Source organism: Sturnira hondurensis, unplaced genomic scaffold (assembly GCF_014824575.4).
Source record: "Sturnira hondurensis isolate 20B ecotype Veracruz unplaced genomic scaffold, ASM1482457v3 Scaffold0012488, whole genome shotgun sequence".
Classification (NCBI taxonomy): domain Eukaryota; kingdom Metazoa; phylum Chordata; class Mammalia; order Chiroptera; family Phyllostomidae; genus Sturnira; species Sturnira hondurensis.
Genome location: NW_028085119.1, coordinates 2,909,844 through 2,932,886, shown reverse-complemented (window position 1 = coordinate 2,932,886; position 23,043 = coordinate 2,909,844). Strand labels below are relative to the sequence as shown.

Here is a 23,043-nt window from a genome sequence, read left to right as displayed (position 1 = left end):
GCCCTGATCACACTGAATATGCCCTGCTGTGCTCCCACTGTAAAATCTCTTCCCTGCTTCCAGTTCAGTTCCAGTCTTCTTGTTCAAGTACAGTTTTCTGTCTTATGTTCCCAGCCCTGCCTTCCCAGTGCCAGTCTTCTATTAGAGACACCAACTTTCAAAAACTACTGTATGCACTCGTTAAATACAGTTCTTAGAAAATTTAACCATCTTCCTTACCCTGACTAGACTTTTTGTTCTTTACAGTTATTAGGGGATTCCCTACTACACCTAGAGCGCTCCCTCATGGCAGGTGAATTATTTCAATTACACATTAGACTCTGAAGGATAATAATTTTGGAGTTTGTAAAGATGTATAATAGAAAATGTACCAATTTTTTTCCTCAAAGTTTTTCCATATTTTAATGACATTATCTCAAGAAATTCTGGGTTTAATTTATCTACATGAACTGTTTTTAATTCTTAAAATTAATACTTCACTATAGAAAATAATCTTCTCCTAGAAAATTTTCAAGTAAATAAGAAAAGTAATCATTTTAAAAAGTGTGAATTAGATGCCAATCAAAAATAGAAAGGGCTGAGTTTTACTTGTCACTCTGTTTCTAAAATGAAGTTTGAAGTCAATTTATATTTCCAAACTCGTACATATGAGACAGTTAGTTACAATTTTATTCATTCGTCACAAATTTTAAAAATAAAAAACAATTTAGTCATGAAGAGGCACTTAAAAAGCAGGTCTCTGTTCTGAGACCTAATAGCTCATCCACTTGATTCCCACTGAGGGGACATTGGCTGCTTCTGGGTTCCTCCAGAGTTGAGATCCAGTGACCTGTGAAGTACCTATAAAACCCTTAGTCTTGCAAAAATGGTAAAACAGGTTTTCTGTCAGTGATGCACTTTTGGCTTTATGCTCTTCACCCTAATATTTAGTAGGAATCCACAAACCATTTCATACTGCAACTGGAGTCTGAAGTCACTGATGGACGGACAGCTGATGCATGTGTCAAATGATCAAACCCATGTAAAGGAAGTAGATAAAAGTTGTTAAATGTGGCCAGGCAAGAGATTTCCTTCCTCTTTGAATGTCCAAAGAGTGGTTGAGATATTTCAGGGTGGGGGAAGGACCTAAACCACAAAATCCTAAATAAATAGACCCCTTAAAGGACTGCCGAGAACATTTTACAAAAAAGGTTTTATATAAATACAAATCCACATTTGAAGATACAGTTAATGGCTACCTTCAAAATATAAGCATCATTCTGAAATGACAATATTTTAGGGAACCTCTAAACACAGATATACAAATTAGATATGCATATTCAAAGTGAGATTCTCACTCTTTCTCTCCTTGATTTCTACTAGTTGCCTTTATATGGATTTAATTCCAACCTCAAATATTTGTTCTGACCTAGTAGAATCTTTAGGCTTTCCAAAAGCAGGAAAAATCATACCCTTAGAAGGACCAGTGCTTGCCAGTAGTTGCAATGAGTCACAGCTGGAATGTCCTGTGGTTAACATTTTGCTCTGAAAACAGAATCAGAGGGTTCTGACTGGTTGTCATGGTTACCAGTATTTGTATACTTTGAAAATGACTGTTCCTGTTTTGTGTGGTAAATTTACACTGAAATGAATTGTTGAGGTGACGTTAGCCATCTGTGTGAATACAAACAAACAAAAAACCCATTTAATTAAGTGTAAATTTTAGGAGATAAAATTGGCAGTATGGGACTTTTTGTATAGAGCTATTATTTTATACTAATTAATTCATTAATTTATTTGACATTATATTTAAGGATTTTATCAGTGTCTATTAGATGTTTATTTTAGTGTATCGTTCTGTCCCTTCCCAAGGCAAAAAGAAACTAATTGTCACTCACCAGTGCTCCCCCCAAACCCACTCCCTTCACTGCTGACCCCATCCCATTCACAATGTTATTTCAGAACAGCTTTCCTGGCTTCCCTTCAGTGAGGTAATCCCATCCGGAAGGAAGAAAACAATCTCCTCAAAGTGATGTGAAAATGTCCGGTTTGTTAACCTTGCTGAGATGGGAAACAAAAACACTGCTTATGACCGACCTTGAGCAGAAGCTAGTGTATGGCTCTTGCAAATGTCACTGGCGAGTATTTCAGCAGATCCATCAAGTTTATAGCAACTGTGGTTATAGAGAAATCTTACCCTAAGTTCTGTTGGGTAAGAGTGAAACAGTGAAGGTCTGGTCACTGAACTACAATTCAGAGTTAAGAATGAGCCTTTTAGAGTGGAAAACAGGAGAGTGTTTTCTTGCTTGTTATGCCTCTGCTTGGGAACAGTATGTTTATTTTTGTATTAATTAGTTTTGAATTGGAATTCAGACACTGAATCTAATAAAGTGGAGCTAAGTGCCCCACAGTGAAGCGGTAATTTAGCAGTAAACAGATTGCAGCGCGGGCCTCCGCCCCCACCTCCCGCATTAGATGGTGGGGCCTCAGTTCTGAGGCCAAGGGCCTTGGTTGTTTTTACATGTTCTTTTTATGTTGCTCTATTCTTTCTCTTATTTTTGCTCCTCATTATGGCTCCTGCCAAATATCTAGAATATTATGAACTTGATAATAAATATACACTTTGAAGCAGCTGTACTAAAAGAGTAAAAAGGAAGCTGAACTGAAAAACCTGAAAAATAAATCTTATCTTTATTCCTTTGCTTAAAATGCTTAGGTTTAATACTTAAGAGTGAGTGATGTAATGGGTTTCTGAGATTCCTTTTAAATCTCTGCTGACCCCTGCCTCAGTTCTCACGAGAATGTGTGTCTACTGAACAGCCATTTTTGAGAACTGAGAATGAGACAAGCCAAGATTTATAAATCCAAGATTTATTATGATCTTGACCAGGCCCTGCCCCACTTCACAGAATGGCCACAAAGGACCTCGGTGCTTTGCTGCCTAAAAGGAACACGCTGAAATTTAGGACTGCAAGACTCTAATACGTATCTGACTCTGCAGGGCTCAATTCATAGTGCAGATAAGTGCCATTAATGTAAACGCAGCTGTGGGGAAGTTATTATGTTCCTTCATGGAGGATGTGTCGGGAACCTGCCTTGCACTAGTTGTTGAGGGGAATGCAGAGGAGGTCTGGGCTCTGGGGAAGCCCACAGTCTGCAAGGGAGACAAGACAGGCCTGGGTACAGCTAGAATGCAGTGGAGTGTGACCATTCTTATACAGAAGCTCAAGTAAACAGCTGAGGTATTTCAAAGAAAAACTGACATATTATGACCCACTCTAGGGATTAGGGAAGAATTTATGCCTTGTAGAATTTGAAGTTTTTCATGCTCAAATCAGTATGCTTCAAATAGTATTTTCCATCATCACATTTTAGTAAAAAACAGTTTGGTCGATTTGGAATCTGTTGAATGCAGATTATTCATGTCCCTTACAGACACATGCAAACACATACATGGCCCCGCACTCTCATACCTGTGACACTCCCCGAGTCTGTGATTGGACGTCTTCCACTTTGTTGTCTTGAGCTGCGCATCCTGAGGGGAGCTGGGACCAAGTGTTCACAGCGTTAGGAGATCAAAAGGGAACATCGTGGCCTGAGTCATGAGAAAGCCAGTGTTTTGGGATCATCTTCCTTGATTGAGGAGATCTGGTAGAGAGGTTTACTATTATTATTTTTTAGTTTAAAGCTGCGTATCTGATAAAATTATTAAATGAGACAGGTAAAGGGTGGACAACAGGATGTATATATATATCTTAGTGAGAAAATGGGCAAAGACCTAAGCAGAAATGTTCCAAGAGAAGAGATATAATTAACCAATAAACGTGAAAAAAAACTTCAGTTTCAAAGTAACACAAATTAAGACAATTACCAAAAAACCCCATGGGTTTTTACTGTCAGCACCAGCTTTAAAAATAATAATCATAGTTGCCAAAATTCCACTGCACAAAAAATTTCTATTAACTGTTGGTGAGAGGGTAAATTGGCGTAAACTTTCTGGTAAGAAATTAAATAATACACATGAAGAGCAAAAAAAGATTTTGAATCATTTCCCTCATAAAAATCTTTCTTGGGGAAAATTCAAAATATTACACAAATATTTATATTGGCAAAAATATTGGAAATATCCTCGATGAACAAAAATGATTGTAATATAAATAATGTATTACTAACATCTTATGCTATCATTCACAAAGTTTACATGGGCGATTTAATGACATACTTAGTATAAAACAGGTAACACAATAAAATGTGTAGACCAAATTTATACATACACTTATATATGTGCGCACATACATATATTCACATATACAAATGAAAAAATGACGGCCATCTAGTTTCTAGTTTTAAAAAAATATCAACAATAATTATCTTCCATGGGATTAATTTTTTATTTTCCTTTTTCATAATTTTTTAAAATGTCTGATTTTTTACAACTAGTATTTATTGAGAAATTCATATCTTACAATTTTAATAGTGTTATTTATCAAACATCTGTTATGTGTCAATATGTTAACACATCTCATTCAGCCTGCTTGTCCCTTATTCTGTGTCTGGATTATACTTCAAAGGGAATTTGCTAGGCTGATAGAAAACCAACCAGTGTTTTGATTTCTAAATTATTTGTCTTAAAAATCAGCCCTACAACTCTTGCAATATAACCTTCCATTTTGAATTCTTATGTGAAGCATCCTGTAGTCAACCCAGCTCAGCAGATTAAACCTCAACTTCTGAGCCAAAGAACAGCTTTTGCTGTATGAGTAGACTTTGCCTTTTCCATCTGACAAACTATGTGCAGTTTTTTTACATTGGAAAGTTTCCCTTTGATTTTAGCTCTATGACGGCTCACGGAGGATGGGACGCCACTGTGGAACAGATATGCCACCTTCAGGGAGTACCACAGGCTCCATTCTTCAAGTGCTGTTCTACACTGATGGGGTTGGTGTCCATGAGAAAGGATTTCGGATGCAGTGGTTCATTCACGGTAAGCCCAGTACCAGCGTCAGTTGTGTTTTGTAGTTGCTATTTGTACCAGAATTGTCCCTGTTCCAGTTCTGTATTTGGAAACAATTCCATCAATAATACTTGAACCTGGATAGTGATCTGACGCCAGGCCTTAGAAAGTTTACTCAGACATTGGTGATTCTTGGAGAGAGAAATCCTGTTAGGACTAAGAGAGGAAGTGACATCAAAGTGGACAGGATTTAGATAACTGCTTATTAGGTGTGGCAATAGATGGCTTAAATTAAGGGAAAGGGGGAAGCAGAATGTAGTTTTTAAGGATGAAGACCTGTACCTGAGTGTGCCAAGCAAATTGCAAGGTAGGATGGGGTGGTGGAATAGAATGAGATTTAAGGCTCACTCTGACATTAGCGAGAAGGAATGATAGGATAGAAGGGAAAGAATGAGAGTCAATCAGAGAGAGAAAGGGAGTGGTAAGGATTGCACTGAGAGGGAGCAGGAGCAGAGAGCATACGCTAGTGATGCACCAAGTCAGGATGCCTGCCACATAAGCAGGGGCATGCCAGAGCCCACCTATGAAATGGTGGGTGGTTCAGAAAGCACATAACATATCCCTGCCTGGTGTGGCTCAGTGGACTGAGCACCAGCCTATGAACCTAAAAGATGCCAGTTCGATTCCTAGTCAGGGCACATTCCTGGATTGTGGGCATATGAGAGGCAACTGATCTATGTTTTTCTCTTTCTCACATTAATGTTTCTCTCCCTCTTTGTCTCCCTCCCTTCCATTCTCTCTAAAAATAAATAAAGTTTTTAAAAAAGAAAGAAAGCAGGTAACATAATCATTTCTCTGAAGATGAAAATCCATTCTTAAAAGGAGTTCTGCAACTTCTTGACTGACCTAATGACTGATCTAACATGGCTCAGTCTAAAAAGAGCCCTAATCCAATGGTCTCTAAACCTGCTCCCCCCAGAGCAGCATCAGAGTCACCTGGAACTTGTTAGACATGCAAATTCTCAGGCCCCATCCCAGACCTACAAAATCAGAGACTCCAGAAGGAGGCTGAATAAACTGTCTTAACTGGTCTCCCCAGTGATTAATGTTTGACACCCACTATCCTAGAGTGACCCGGACTTGAAAATTACAGTCCTGGTGAAAATTATAGTGGCAGTTCTCAAGGAAAGCTCTAGGGCTCACTGGTCTGTTTCAATCAGTTTGAAAGAGAAGAGGAGTTGCCGTGTTAGGCCGGGAACCACACACAGATGTCTAGGCTCTGGCCTCACTGTCGAAATCGGGGGTGAGCCCAGGTGAGGGAGTGAATGTGTGTCATGGTTCACTCTAGAGGGTGGTTAGCATCATAGTGCATTTATTGTAGGAATTTATAAGTGGTGATTAGCATCATAGTGCATTTATTGTAGGAATTTCAGTGCTATAACTGAGTAGCCCCATTATATATTTAAGTGTTAGACATTCTGATATTATGAACTGGAGACTGAGTATATTCTGTTAAAAAATAAGGAGGTGGTTTTCAGTGTTAAAAGCTATTCAGTGGTTATCCACAGAGCCACTTCTAGCTTGAAATACAGATTATAAATTCCCAAAGCTAATGAACCATAATGATTAAGCTTGTGGAAGTTCTCCCCTATCCTTTTCTCAAGCAGGTAGATTTAACCTTGGAATGTCAATTTCTTGATCTTTTAAATGAAGGCACTGGATTGACTGATCTCTGTAACACAGTACATCTCCAGTACTCTGAAATTTAGAAAGTGTGTAATTCTAAGGAAACTAGAGACAGTGTGAAAAGACCTAGAAGAAACAAGAAAATCTGGGAAAATGATCCATATTTTCAAGGGCTATCAGTATTTTCCAGAGTGGTGTTTCTCAGATTTGCATGTGTGTATGAATCACTTATTAAAATGTAGACTTTGATACGGGGGTCGGGGGGAGGTAAGGCCTATAAATCTGCATTTCTTAGATGCTCCCAGGTAATGCGGACGGCGCGCTTCTGTAGACCACACTTGGGAGGAGCAAGTCAAGAGCAGATATGATGCTGAAGAAATAGCAAAGCATCCACTGACTCTAGAGAAAGCTTTGAGGTGCTCCCAGGGCTCATTATAATAACAGCAGAATAATGTCTTCAGTCTTTCGATGTCAGTGCGATAAGAGTGTGGCCCCTGCAGGGAAAAGAACCTTATTGCTTAAGAGGTCCAAAGGGAAGGGTGGGAAGTGGGGATGGCTGGTGTGTGGGGGGGATTGGTAGGGGGCAAATGGAGACAGACAACTCTACTTGAACAACAAAAATATTGGAAATTAAAAAAAAACACAAAATGGAAATATCTGAATTAAAAAGAGAGAGAGAGAGAGACCCAAAGGGGAGAAAGGTTTCACAGGAGACAGGAGATGGAAAGTTAGAAATGCTGACCAGGAGACTGGGCCTCGGGGCTCCAGGGTGTGACTCTCGGCCCTCTGTAGACACTTGATGGGCCTGGTAGTTTGTGAGGAGCACTGTGCCTGCGTTCCAGTCTCCAGAGTCAGGATTCCATCGGTCTGCAGTGGGACCTTGACTGTTGCTGATTTAAAAACTCCCCTAAGTAATTCAAGGATGGAGAGTTTTAGGGGTTGACTTTGCTGGTTACGTCTTTCTCCTCCATGGGCTGCTTCCCCTCCCCTTCAGGCTGTTCTAGCCAAGGCCACCTGAGGGAGTACGGTGTAGTGGTCATTATTCACTAAACTGATTACTGTATCACTGGGTTCTTCCAGCCAGCATGCTGGACGTGGCTGACTCCTCTTCTGACAGAGCTGTGTTTTTCTTGGGAAAATATTTTTCAGTCAGTTCCATTTGAAATCTGTCTTCATAGGGGAGTCAAAGACACCCTCTGTCTATTGTCTTTTCCTGTTTACCATTTCGAAACTGTGCTGAAAACTTATTAAGCTTGGACACAGAATTATGCAACAAATTTGGCCAGCTGGGACTAGAACTGAAAAAAAAAATTTAACTCTGTGTTACCCACTGTATATGAAATACATGGGAAGAATCTTCTGGAAGAGGATGGTTAATGTTCTACATCTGTGCAAAATTAACTAATTATTATATACTGTACTCATGCCACTGCATGCCACAAGTATACAACGTTTTACTCTGCATCTGAACCTGGTCTTGAACTTGAGATAATAGCTTGAGAAGATTGCCAACAGAATAGATGAAGATGGGGGGAAAGGGTTCAATGGGACACAATGCCCCCCTTCTTACTCATTGGAAGTAAATGGAAGACATAAATCTGATTTCCCAGTTATCCATGTGTTCACCCCACAAATGTTAAGGGACTGTTTTGGGCCATTTGCTGTGTGAGAGATGGGGACAGTGTCTCCTACCAGCCGGCCTGGGTCCTACTCTCCTAGAGCTTATGGGTGGTTGGGAGAAATAGCCGCCAAGTGAAAAGCATAGAAACAAATATAAATGGCATGTCCCTGGAAGCACACAAAAGAGAATTTGCTGGTGAGGAGGTCAGAGGAGTCCTGTATGGAAAGAGGTCCTTTGATCTAAAATTTGAGGGTAGGCAGGAGTTAACTAGGCCAACAGGAGAAGGAAAGGATTCCAAGCAGAAGAATGACCCTGTGGATGGAGCATGTAGGGCGACTATGAGCGACCCCAAAGTCCGGAGTAGCTGGGGTCCAGAGTCAAGGGCAGCAGTGCTGAGCTACATGGTGGCCAGAGCGCTGGGGTCGCACCAGGCTAGGGACTGGCAGGGAGAGGGCCCCATTCTCTCTTTTATGTGAATCTGTCACACTTCAAAGAATTGAGTTTTGAGTAGGATCTTGAAGGACTGAAGTAGCATGGCATCTTGTGGGGCTCAGAATGTAAAAGAGAAAATACGAATAAATACAAAACGAGTATAAAATAAATGTAAACATTAATCTCCATGTTTAAATGTAATAGTAATATGTTTTTTTCAACTAGAGAATGAAATTACTAACACGATTTCAATATGACTGAACTTTTATGATAAATACCTATTACTTTTATAATCAGAAAACAAGATACCAATTTAAAAAACTACAGAATAATATAATACTCTTCAATGTGTTTTTGTGTGCACATGAAGGTGTGAATATGTACGCAATTCAAAGTGATCGTCTCTGCAAAACCTCTCTAATTCTCAGTCTCAGAATCAGGTTCAAGTTGCAGGGTCCACCCAGCCTGACACCTCATTTTCTAAGCATCACCTCTGAGGAAAAATTCATTTTGCCAATTAATAAATAAATCCGTTTGCAAAATGTGCTTCTTTGTTGACCACAGAAACCTTCCATTTGCTTTGAGAAAATGGATCTAGAATTGGGTTTTATTCGTGGGCCCATTTTTAAAGTGGCTCTGTAGACATGAGATTAAAGCGCACTGCCTGGCCTTTATTCCAGCCATCAAAGGGAGTCCCACCCTGGGAAGAAAGAAATGGCCACAGTTGCCCTGCCTGGCTGAACCCTTCACAGTATTCAGTGTTGACAGCATTGTCTGGAGGCTGAATTCAGCCTCAGGGGGCCTCTGCCTGGGGTGCTGAAGGGAATAGAGAACTTTCCACAGGCTGTGTGAATAGGGGCCTCCCTCCCAGCCAGCTGCGCACACCCCTCTTCTGCCCGTCTCCCCGAGGCCCGCCTTCACTTGGCAATGGAATCCCACATACAAACAAGGTCAAGGAGCTTTGTGAGTGAAAGGGGGATGTTTGCAAAGGAAGAGGACCCCTCAGCTGGCAGCAGCAGGGGAAGGGCTGAGTGGCAGTGGATCAGGAGGTGATGTCACCCTGGATTTTCACAAAGGAAAGGGTAGCCTTTTCTGTGGGGAGATGGATGACATCAGCCTCTCAGATGGGGGCTGGTTTCATTTTATTTTCTTTCTAGCTATTAATGAGATTTCTCAAGCCTTGAGGGTTTTCAGCAATTGGCTTGGAGAGAACACTTTAAAAATCAAGATCCTCCATGGCTTGGTTTGAACATGGGCCAGCGCTTGCCGGACTACCCAGGGACATGCAGCACTGTGTCAAAGGCTTCTGTGAAAATGTATCTTTTAGGGCTTTGGCAAAGAGCTTCTATGAGGTCAGCAGTGTTTCTCGTAAACCTGCCCTCCCTTTCTCTTTCCCTTACTCAGACTCTTCAATAGTCTTTGTTCACTGTTGGCCTTTTGGGGGAGATCCTTCTAACTTGTAATTTTTATTCCTTTTAGGACTTAGAGTATGTGTGGGGGGTGAGGTGCAATGGGGTGCAGTTCAGGAAGGTTCACCCTTTGAGGACAAAGGTTTTATCTTTTGTCATTTCATTATCCATTTGCTTTTTATGTGAATACTGGTAATCACCTGGAGAGTGTGAGTGTGAATAGACGGGGCTCTATCAGATCTGCTGGGCCCACCCTCTGGGGGACACGCAGCTTGTCCTTGCCAAGGGGGTTGTAGTGATTGCAAGCACCCTCTGCAAGCAGGTGTTTACTGAGAACATGTTTTGCATTCAATCATTCATTCAACCAACCAACCAACTGACACATACTGACTCACTGCCAGGTTTCTGGGATCGGTAATTCGGATGTAGAGAGCGTATTAGTTAGCTCAGGCAACCATAACAAAAGATCTCACATTGGGAAAATAAACAGCAGAAATTTATCTCTCACTGTTCTGAATGCTGGAAGTCTGAGTTCGGGGTGTGAGTGGGTTTGGTTTTTTCCAGTGTCTCTCTGGTTGGCTTACAGCTGTCTTGCTGTATCTTCACACCGGTGTTTCTCTGTGAGTGCACATGCTGGTGACTCCTGGTGGGTCCAGGTTTCCTCTTCATACGAGAGCATCAGTTAGATTAGATTAGGACCCACCTTGGAGTGGGGGTTCTTATTTTGACTTAATCACCTCTATGTCCAAATACAGTGATGTTCTGAGGTACCAGGGGATAGGGCTTCAATATGTGAATTTGGGGGGGAGCACAATTTAGTCTACAACAGAGAAGAGGAAGACAGCATCCTTGACCTCAAGGAGTTAGTCCTTTAGTACGGGAAATAGACAAATAAACAAGTGGAGGAGTAAGTCCATAATCCATGACTGTGGGGGCAAAAAGGAGATCTGGGAGAGCCTGAGGGAACTCAAGGCCGTCCGGGCGGCTGTTATACAAGAACCGGTGAGTCAGACAAATATCCAAGGCAGGAAGACATTTCTAAGTAGAAGCAGGGAAGCTTAGGATAACACCAAAGTTTTGCAACTGGCAAGTGTTTCAGTTAGAATACAGAGCCTCAGTGTCAACCCCAAGGCGGTGGGAATTGGCTCTTGGAAAGGTGAAGAAAATCGTGTGCTGTATGCATACGTATTATATATCTCTCTATATAATACATAATGTATATATATATAAATACATAACATAATGTATATATATATAAATACATAACAGATACACAGTATATCTGTGTTATTATAATTTCATGGGGGAGAATTTGGGAAAAAATAACTAAGAATGCTTCTTAGAAGGGCAATAATGAACCAGAAATGGCTGAGAAATACTGGGCTAGAGGGAGTGATTGAAGTTGAGCAAGACAGGTTGTCAGAGGTCAGCTGATAAGAGCCGTTGAGAAAACTCGGATTTATTACCGGACTGTCCTGAGCCTTGCTTCTGCACAGCACAGACATTCACAGTCTGGAGGTATGCTGTTCACAGTGAAAGTAAATTTATGAATCGTGGGTGGCGAAGATTCCAGGGCGTGCTCACAAGAGCGGGGTGTGAGTCACACTGTCTGGTCCTAATCTCAGGCAGAGACCTTTCTCTCTGCTGGTGATGAAGCGCCTTCATAGGGTTGCTTCCTGCTACGTGATGATATATAATACCCTAGAGAGAGAAATGGTAAAATACCTGTCCTAGTCTGCCTCTGAAATAACCTTATTTATGATAAAAAATACATCCTTTGTTCAGTGAGTCTGTAAGCCATCTTTTGACCTAGACAAACAGAGACCCTTGGGATTGTTTTATTATATTGTGTGAAATAAGATAAAAGAAATGCTGTTCAGTTTGGGTAGAAATTTAAGGGCAATAGACACTTTTATGAAACAGTTCTGTTATGTCAGAACTGATTTCCCTAAATGCTGACTGTGCTTTCTCTCACACCCCTACACGTGATGTCCCGTTCTGCTCATTCTAGCCTCTTCAGCCTATTTGATATTTTGAAACTTTGTCTTTGTGATACTCTTAGAAAAAGCCAAAACATGGAGACTGCAAATGAATATAGTCTTAATGTAGAACCAAGGCAACAATTTTTGCCTTATGACACTGTGTCTGATTTTTATTTTTGGCAAATGCTCCCTTACATCTTTTTTTGCAAAGACGTGCATTATGGATGATGCTAATTAAAAATGTTGTTTATAAAGTAATTCACATTTGTAAAACTGGGATAATAATTTACTATAAAAAATCTTGCTGTTCTTTTTTGCCTTGGCTTGAGAATTTTTCCAACAAGGCCCTAGCAATCAAAGACAGCATGAATCAAATGCAGACATTTCAGAATGAGTGGAAAAGCTAAATCCTGACATCACTTGCCTCCTTGACAACAGCAGAATATACACATACACATAGTTGACCTTTGTTTAATGTTGGCCCTGAGTCTTGTAACCAGTGGGTTCAATTCCCATGTCACTACTCCTTGAAAAAGTTGTAGTTCAATTTCCATCGCTACTTTTTGAAACCGTTATAAAAAGAAAAAATAACCCTCAAGTTGACCATGACATTCCCAAATCATATGTTGCACAACTTGTAATTGTCCTTGAGATTTGGGCCAAAGGCAGGGCTTTTGGAATCTTCTGTTTGTGTTCTGGTTCCCTAGCAACAGTATCTCTCACATTGCACATACTTTCTAGGGGATTCCACACTTTTTCATACAATGTGAAAAAGAAACCACACATTTTTTTTCACAGTTTCAATTTTTGTCGCAGTCAAAATGACTAAACCCATGCAGAACAAACATGAGGTTCATTGTAGAACTTTAATTTTTGTACCCAGATGTTCCTTTTTTGAGCATTCATTTAAATATTGCCATATTTGTCTCTAACATTACGTATCTGAGGACTTGTGTAACGTGTATGTCACCGAGTGCTCAGGGGAGCTGGTGCTGACCTTCAGTGGCCGTGACTCACAAAGCAGATTGAATCTCGGGTATAGGACATTGATAGCATGCTGGAAGATGCCATCAAATTTTATATTTTCTGTATAAGTAATGACATTAATTTGGTTTGTCCCTGATTTTCCTCCTCCTAGTTATACTTGTAGACTACACTCAGGCTAAAAATATTGTTTTACTATGTAAATATAATTTAAAATTTATTTTAAGACATTAGTTATGATAAAAATAAACCATGTTGCCCTGTACAGAGTGTGTGAAAATATTATTTAAATGTTTAGTGCATTGACTTGATTGACATCTCATTTATTATTATTGGAGTCAGTAATTTTTTAAAAAATATTGAAGCTATTTAACAGTGATGTGATCACTTAAAAGTGTTGATGTCATCATTTTAAAAAGTGCATTTGATTTAAAAAATAATACCATGGACCTGTGGTTAGAGTTTTAAAAATGTTATATCATGTCTCTTCCCAATAATTCTCTGAAATAAGCATCATCACCCCCATATTACAGACAAGAAAACTGAGGAAAGGGTTGTAGAGACATTGAGGGGTGGGGTGGAGCCCTTGAAGATTTGGTTGATTTAGGAGCCCAGCCAGAGAGTGTTGTGTGGCCTGTAGGCTAAGGACATTGGCCGTTTGGATGCCTGCAGCGTTTACCCTTTGAGGGACCCTCACCCTGGTATTGCAGTCACAGAAAACAGTTTCATGGCTCAGGCTCCGACAGGACTCGGAGGACCAGAGGGCATCACAACTGTTGGCAGGTGCTGCCAGCGTCTGTTCATTTGTCCACATGGAGCAACCTCCACGTGGGAACACCGTTAGGAGTCAGGGAAAGGTGAGAGAAGGAATTTGTGGGGCGGGTGGGGCAAGGGGGGAGGTGCAGTGATGCAGAGACCTAGAGGAGAGGCTTCTGACTTCTTTCCTGTGAGAGCGCAGTGTACCAGAGTAATTACATCGACAGAAAGCGGGATTCGAATGAATACTTTTAAATAACAGTATGAGGGTTGAACTTGGAAATCACATAAAGAGAACACATTTCCTCTGTCTTTGCTTGTTTGGGGATTTCATAAAGTAGCCTTAGGCATGACTAATTCTGGGGGACATTAGTCCCGTTGCCTTGGTCTTATTTCATTTCCTTGGAAAATATTTTTATACTTTCTAAAAATATATTTTGTTCAGAAATCTTCAATAATTAAAAAAATATCTAAGAGAGAGAGAGAGAGGGGGAGAGAGAGAGAGAGAGAGATTGATTTCTCCTGAACTGTAAGCAAAGAATTTCTGCTGGGAAATCATTCTTTTTTAATTTGGTTAGAATGAGTAGATTAACAAGAAAAAGATATAGTTAATCAAAATACAAAGATGATGAGGTTGGCTATAATTTTCTGGGTGAAAATGAAAGATTTTTATTCTTTAATATGTAGAAAATGAAAATTTATATTTTATGAAAAGTCCTACAATATGGCTCACTGAGTTACTTCTCTTTAATGGTGTGCTGGGGTACAGCATGGCAATATTAAGATTCAGGACATCTCAGAATGTCAGAAGGCTGTGATAATCTTAACTTTGAATATTCATATGACATCTTATATAGTAATTTCAAGGTCATTTTGCAACTAAGGACAACATTGATATTTAAGTTCCTTGTGTCTATTTTACAAGTCATTGACCTCATGTTATGGCCTTATTCATTCACTTTTTAAAAAAATTGACCCTGCCATGGGCAGCAGATAACTCTATTCTGTATCTACAGCTATATGGCAGCCAGAGAGACAGAACAATCATCACAAAGTCTGGGGCTGGGGTGAGGTCCTTATGGAAGATGAAACTTTCTAAACTCTTACTGACTCCTCAGTGCTACAAATCATTTGCTTGTTTCCTCCTGATGTGGCACCTAGCCCTAAGTTTGTCTCTAGTGTTCTCGACAGTAGACTCACCCGAGTCAGAGTGTTTGTGTCCCCTGAACATTCATGTGTTGAAACCCAACCCCTAAGATGATGTAATGAGGAAGTGGGGCATCTGGGAGGGGATTGGGTGATTGGGATTAGTGCCCCTATAAAAGAGGTTTCAGAGAGAACCCTTGCCCCCTTCTACTATACGCAGTCTTCTGACCCAGAGAAGGGCCCTCACCCAATGTCAATCAATCAATCAATTTCTGCTGTTTATAAGCTACACAGTCTGTGGTATTTTGTTAAAGCAGTGCAAACAGGCTAAAATAGACTATCTTCTAACCTCATCCTCAACCAGCCATCATGTAAACCTCAGTGTGGTAGATGGTAAGTAGTTAATATAAGAGGGAGTAAGGCGAGTTTACAGGCTCACACTCCTTCAGATGTTGCATTCACAGTTGCTAGACTTGTTTGCCTGCCTTGGGGCTGGCTACCTTGTTTATTAGGAAATGGTGGGAGTGTATTAGCTTCCTAGGGCTGCTATAACAAAATACCACAAACTAGATGGCTGCAGACAGAAACTTATTCTTTCCAAGTTCTGGAGGCTTCATGTCCAAAATCAAGATGTCAGCAGGGCCACCCTTGTAAGGCTTTAGGGCAGAATCCTTCTTTACCTCCTGTAGCTTCTGTTGGTAGCTGGCAATCCTTGGCTTTCCTTCATTTGTAGATGGGTAACTCCAGTCTCTGTGTCTGTCTTCCTATGGCCTTCTTCCTTCTATTCATGTCTGTGTCCAAATTTTCCTTTTCTTATAAGGACACCAATCATATTGCGGTTCAGTTCTACTCTAATCCAGTACGACCTCATTTTAACCTGAGAGCATCAACAAAGACCCTACGTCCACATAAGGGCGCATTACAGGTTCCATGTAGACATGATGTGTGAGGACACTACTCAATCCAATGCAAGAGGTTCCAGAGCTTTTGGTAAATTTCTCAGCTCCTGGAGTCACCTTGCTTTGTATTTTTTCTTCTTGTTATCTTCTTTCTTTTTCCTCAGTAGAATTTCACATTCCTTGGTCTTTATATTACTTGGTTTTCTTCTCTGATTTCATTGCATAGTTGCTCCGACTTGTGTCTCTGTCCTCTTGGAACAATTGCTAACCCACAAAGTTCCCCCAGAAAATTGATTTGCAAATCCTTAAGATCAGATGAATTCTAGACCTTCACTTTTGGCTCTGCCTTCAGAGAGGACTAGTGATCTGATTTTAATCTTTTCTCTTTATAGGATAGGTCCTATCTCCAGAGAGTGGCATATACTTTATACTATCAGGGAATTAAGTGGTAAAATCAAACCAAGAATCACTGACTTTTTATGGTTCTTATACATGCCACGGTCACCTTCAGACAACTGTGGTTATTTTAAGGAGTTCGCATTCTTCTTCACCTCCACATCTGTCACAAGCATATTTTCACAATATAGTCTTTCCTGTAAGTCAGCCAGGAAACTGCTGGAATAGCTGCCTACTGAGCCACCTGGCACCAAGGAACAGGCAAGAGTCACACGAGGTAATGATGCTATTTGCTCAGCTTTTACTGAATGTAGCTTTACTCAAAGTAGAACATCCACATACATTAGTATCCTGCTCACACTTGAATAGTCTAAAGGAAATATAACACACACACACACACAGAGCAATTGAAAGGGGGATAACAAACCCGAGTCCCAGAGTCTCAGTCAACAGGTCCGGGAGGCAGGCAGCGTGGTGGGCAGGGGGCTGTCAACGTCTTGTGAGAACGAACCTCCAGAGCGAGGTAGGCGGTGGGGCAGACAAAGTCCGCCATCCTGCAGCAGGGCAGGCAGGAGATCAGCATGGTGTGGAGAGGCTCTCTGGTATGTGGAGCTCAGCTGTCTCAGCGGTGGTCTGGGGCTGCTGCAGTTAGGCCCTTGACATAGAAGGTGCTCCGCCCTTCTGGGTCTCTTGATAAGTGTCTTGGCACCCCGATGCTAAGTGGGGGTATTCCCCAGGGGCCTATGTGCGGGTGGTCCCTCTCTGCAGACTTGGATGTTCTGATTGTGTGTGCAGATATCTTAGTTGTGTCTCCTTGCCAGATGTGTCTAGCATGATTTAGGCAGTTTCCTTCTCGAATCAAAGCATCATGGCTAACTGACAGGATGCTTTGTCTTCACCAATGGCTAAGCCTTGGTTGACAGGAGTGACTCCATTTTTATATACTTTATGTTGTCTTAACCAATGTCATTTTATTGGTCCTGTTCTCCATAGCACCCTACCCCTGACCTGAAAGTTTCTGTTCAAAATCACTTCAGTTGCATTATTTGCATATCTCATTGTATCAGAAGTGAGGCCTGTTTACTCTAGAAAACAGTTCAACTCTGCCTTGATTTGGATCTTCCCCAAATTCTGAGCACTTAGTGGCCATTTCACATCACACCTGCCCCACCAGAAGAGTCCTTATTGATAACTTCTCCCCGCGACACCACACCCTCCACATGCTTCCCTGATAACTTTCAGAAGGAAAGTGGACTAACCAGTGAGGTATTGAAGAAGAGAAAGTTCTTATTTTTAAATTATAGAAAATTACTAAAATATTAATCAGTCATTTTAATGAAGCATAGGAACATTATAATTTAGAGTGTGTAAGATTTATGCTTTTGTTACACTTAGGCTTTTCAACTTCTTTTAAACATTAACCACTGTTTTCTAATTTTTGAGGTGTTTTCCTAAAAAATTAGAGGATAAGGTATGTGAAGAGGTCTTCTTTGGGCTGTCCTCTGTTCCTTTTCTTCTAGCCTAGGCGCGCCCCTCAGTTCCAAGCTGGCAGCCCCACTGCTGCTATTGTTGTATGGAGCGTAGTTTCAGAAAAATGCCAAGTGCAAAAAGTCAACTGCATTCGAGCAACCGTAGGGAAATACGGAATGCACCTCTGAAACTCTGCCCCTGATTCCATGTGGCTGTTTCAGTGCCGATTTACTTTTACTGAAACTCTTTCACTTAAAAACAGCAACAACCCCAAACCCTGAAGATAGAACATGAATTATGTTCTATCGTCATAATATCAGTGTATGCTTATTTTTTTAAAAAAATTATAATTCTTTTCTTGCTGTAGAGCAAAAAGCAAAGTGTTTGCAGAGTCCTGTTATGAAAAAGACTTAAATTATCTTCATGAGTTAAACAGGCTTAAGAACAGTTTCTAACTCTTCCTCCTCCATCTGAGTGCTGCACATCAATGTGCTTCCTGTTGATAAGGTGAGCACTTCCTTTGCTCATGATGGTGTGTTTGGAGGGAAATAGAATCACATAGATTATCAGTCACCAGTACTAAACATTTTGTAAGGATTAACTGATTAAAGTTGAAAAACATATGATTCTCTTCAGGACTTTACTTTATTCCAGTTCAGCTGATGTCTAATGATTTTAATGTATTAGATTTTGTCAGATTCGCCTCAAATTAAATGAAAAGAGTTCTGCTGTATTTATTATTTTCAGGTTGCTATGGTGATGTTTTCCTCAGGAGATGGATAGACAGTGTTCAGCACTGCCATTCCAGCGCTGCGAGGCTGCAGTGCCTGGTAAGGCAGAGTGGAGAGAACTCAGAACTAGGGGTAGGGGCACGGGGGCATATGGGAAAGGGTCGGGGCTTGGCCCCAGATCTTCCCTTCACTTGTAAGCTTCAAGGCCAGGTGTCTTCTTGAGCCTCACTTTGTTCATCTCTAAAATGGGCCCACCTTGGAGAGTGGTTATGAATTTTAAATAAGATAATATGCTTGTTCAAAGCCCTTTGGAAAACTGAATTACCATGCAGATATGAGCTACCTTTATTGTAGCTTCATGAATAATTGATTTCTTACATCTCAGCTATTTGTGATGGTTCTTTACCTGGCATGGTAATTCCTCTTGTAGCTACAAGTAATTCTCTCATATCATCTCATATCTGGATAAACTGTTAAATTACAACATGTACACAGGGATTATCTATCATGTGCAACACTTAGCCAAAATTCCTACTCTGGTTATTTCATTTAATCTATATAACAACCCTATGAGGTTGCATACTAATCCTGTCACAAATGAAGAAAATTGAGAAATTTCTTGTATATATTATCATCCATCCAACCAGACAGAATGATGATGAAGAGGATATTGGGAGTCTAAACATCACCTCCTAGTTTATTTCCTGGTAGCTATTGGTTGATAAAACTTATTTTATGTCCAGCCTTGTCTCTCTTCAATCCTTCTGACCCCCTAGTCACCCACCCAAAGTCAAAAGCATGACTGACAATGACATGATTTTTAAAATTATTGCATAGGTTGCTTGCTAAACTGTGTGTTTTCTCAGCAGTTTCATTTACAGATATGTTTGTACCATTATCTTTACTCTAAATGATGTAGACACCTGAGGTTTTCCAGAAGCCTTGTTGGTTCCATATCCAAAATGGGCAGATGGTTTTAAAAACAGATTTTCTTCTGTGACTCATTCAGGAGAAACTGCATTTTAACAAGAAGTTGTCAAACCCTAAACCTCACACCAAGGGAAATAACACAGTGATCAAAATACTTTTCCCCTTTCCTGGCCCCAAATGAAATTAAATTTAATAGGAAAGGAAAATTAAGATACATTATATAGAAAGTTTTTCATATTAGACATTAGCAACACTGAGAACAACTAATAGGTAAAGCAGCTTACCAGTTTTTTTAATCCACAGTTTTTATTAAAACTAAAACAAAAACAAATCTTGTATCTATCACAGAAAATGGAGAAAGTAAATTAAATAAAATGAACAGCTTTGCTACTCAATTTCAACAAGAAGTTATTGATGAGGAAGCATTAAATTATTTAGCTTATGATTCATTGCAGCATTTAGAACACATCTCTGATCTTCAGAATCACACATAATGGGGTTTGAGATTACCTCGGTATTTCTTTCACTGACAGTGAGTTACTATGTGTTGATACAGGTTCTAAATCACATTTTCTGTGCTGTAACTGACTCCCTTTTCTGCAGCTAATGAAGTGGAAACAATACATAAGTACAATTCAGAAGACTTACACTATACATTTTAAAAACTCTACCATTTATTGAGTTATAACTATTTGCTTTCATTTATAATTTTAAAAGTTCAACCCTTTGTGTGAATTTATAATTTTTAAATTTTTATCCATAATTATATAATTCCAAATTTGTGTTCTAATGTTTCACAGTGAGCCTAATGATAGCTTGAATTTATGAAACAAGTATCAAATAATTCATTACATATTTACTTTTTTTGTTACTAGAAAGTTTTCTAATTTTCTTGTGAATATGTTTTCCCTTGTCACTACAAAAAAATAGGGAAAACAGACACTTCATTTTTTTCAGTTTTAAAACACATATTTTGGCATATTTTCATTTGCCTAGTGCCAAGTATGCACTTGTCAAGGTGTCCCAAAATCTAGGAAATAATGATGCTACCCAAGGGAGTGAAGCCTAAGGGCCGAGTGCTGACCAGCATCTCTCATCTATGGACCGGAAATCAGTGCCCAAGAGCATCATGCTATAACTTTGTGCTACCAAAGCTAACAAATTAAAGAATCCCTTTTAGTACGTCAGCGGGATGACGTACTCTTATTTGTAACTTACCACCAATGAACATGTGAAGAATGAAATGTAATTCACTGATTTTTTAATTTAAAATCAAAACGTACTGAAATTACTCTTTGAAAACTGAAGGAAAAGCAAAAAGAGTTGAGAGACTTGCAGGAGGCCACTGGCTGCAGCGCTCTGTCTCTATCACAGGAAGTGTCCGACCGAGTCTGTCTCGGAGGCGTCGGCCACACCTGGCGGCTGCAGCTGTGTGTGTGTGCCCGGCAAATATTTATCCAATGAATGAATGGTAATTGGAAATTTACTTTTAACATTTACATATTCAAAGAAAGAGTTTCTACCATAATTATCAGAGTAACTCTATTTTCCAGTATTTTATAGTTTTTAACCGCAGAATATCACTAAATTAACCTACACTTTTTGCATGTGAACTTTTAAATCGAAATTGTGACCTTGTGGTGTGCTAAGCCTTAAAGTAGTGAGAGCATGGGGGAGAAGTAGAAGCTCCAAGAGTTTTTCTCTTCCTCTCACAGCCACACAGTGTTTCCCACCAATAGGGTATCACTGCTAATAGTGTTGGAATTTCTCTGTAGAAGGCACACACACAAGCAGCATTGATGAGAAGAGAAAGTAAAATTTGGTTATGTTTTTATAAACCTTGCTTATGTTTGTTTAAAATCTTAGGATAAGTACACTGTGGGTCTTTAAGAGCTGTAAATGGGTAAATAAAAGAAGTACTGTAATTTTTCAAAGCATTACCAAATGCCAGGAATCTGATATTATCATTCCAGTTTACAGTGACTAGTTAAAGGATATTGGCATCCTGTTATTTGCAAAGGAATTTACAAGGAAACCTAAAACAATTGGAAAAGACAATGGAAAAATGTTGTACAGATTTTTAGATGAATCAGGTATAAGGAAAAAATTGTATTAGATGGTCTGGTGAACTGAGGCTAAATAAAAAAGCAGAAATGAGATACCCGAGCTTCCCTTTCTTGCTCTCTCTTTTACATTATTTGGCCACAGAGTTCTTTTTCTCCAAAGACTTTTCCATGGAATTATTTAATGTGGTACAACCGATACCAAGAACTATAGGAGCTGAAAATGTATGTTAAAAAATACCCGGGTAACAGAATGGCTTTGCTTACCTATAACCTATTTTAGTAAAAGGTTTTATATGTTAAGATAACTTATAGGGGTGACTGCTTTAAACAACTTTAAAAAGTGTCATTTGATGAAATATTCTGTGGCTGGTGCCCCCTGGAGTTGTGCAGTGGTACTGGGGATATATACGACCTGCTGATTTTGGCTTCAGGCATACTTTCCATGTGTTGTTGTAGCAGGAAAAACATTTTCTTATCTTTCATGGCATTTGTGTTTTTTTAACATTCTCCACAGTCTATAAACAATGTCTGCATGTCTAATTTTAAGCGTCTTTTTTACAGGGCTATAAACAGAAGTAAAACTAGGAACTTTATAGGCCATAGGAAAGATACTGCTCAATGCAACAAATTTAAAGTCTGAAAACACAGAGGTTTTCAAATGGAAGAAGGAAAGTAACAACTCAAGAGTCTGAGCTGGGATCAGATTTCTTTTCAGCATCAAGATGCTTAGAATTCCCCTCAGTTCTTTTTGGTTAAGTGGGGATTCTGTATGAGAATCTATTTTTTGAACTTTTTAAAAACTGTATTCTAAATCACTGTACAGGATGAATGTGCATAGTGGGGGCACTACCTCAGCTTTAGTGTCTTAAATTTCCAGTCATGGCATGTGTTCATTCATGTGAGAATGCACATGTGTTCATCATGGAACTGGGGGCACTATTATGTTTAAACATGAAAAAGCCTTAATGCAGAATAAGAGAAGGTACTTGGAGGAATTTATCAACCAGTAGAGAATAGTCTGGAAATAAAATAGAAAAGGAGGCCCAGCTATGTTAACAGAGCAAACAATGTTTCTCAGTCATTAAAACTTGCTATTAGGAAACAAGATAATTCTTTCTCTATTTTTTCTAGTTTTATCTTTAATTATTTTCTAATTTTGTCTTTAAAATTTGAGCCTCCCTCAAATTTTATTTCTTCCATGAAGTTTCCTCTCCCTCTCCATTCTGAAATCTCTGTCTGAATTCCTATACATGATGTGACTGTATAGAATGAGGGTGCCAACTCATCTTCACCGGGGGCCGTAGCAGCCTTGCTGTTGCCTTCAAAGCGCTGAAATCATTTTAGGACTGTATAAATGCAACTACTCCTGAACTGTTAAGGAGTTGGAATTACACTCAGCCTTTTGAAGGCAACCATGAGGCTGATGTGGCCCCTGGTAAATGAGTTTAACACCCCTGGAGTAGAATGTAGAAATTAGGTTCTCTGGCCTGACCACATGGCCAACATCAGTGTCCTGGTTCAAGCCAGATGACCTTGGGCAAACCACTCGTTTGCATTGATTTGTTCATCTGAGAAATGCAAACACTAGTAGTATCTGCCTCA

General features: G+C 39.8%; 1 protein-coding gene across 1 annotated transcript in view; it reads left to right on the top strand.

The window, feature by feature from the left end:
* The window catches only part of CUBN (cubilin), a 254,992-nt gene that overhangs the window by 82,106 nt on the left and 149,843 nt on the right, over positions 1 to 23,043 (top strand). Inside the window, exon 28 of the mRNA XM_037060773.1 lies at positions 4,813 to 4,963. Within this exon, the coding sequence (XP_036916668.1) occupies positions 4,813 to 4,963 (151 nt within the window). The remainder of the gene's footprint in view (positions 1 to 4,812; positions 4,964 to 23,043) is intronic.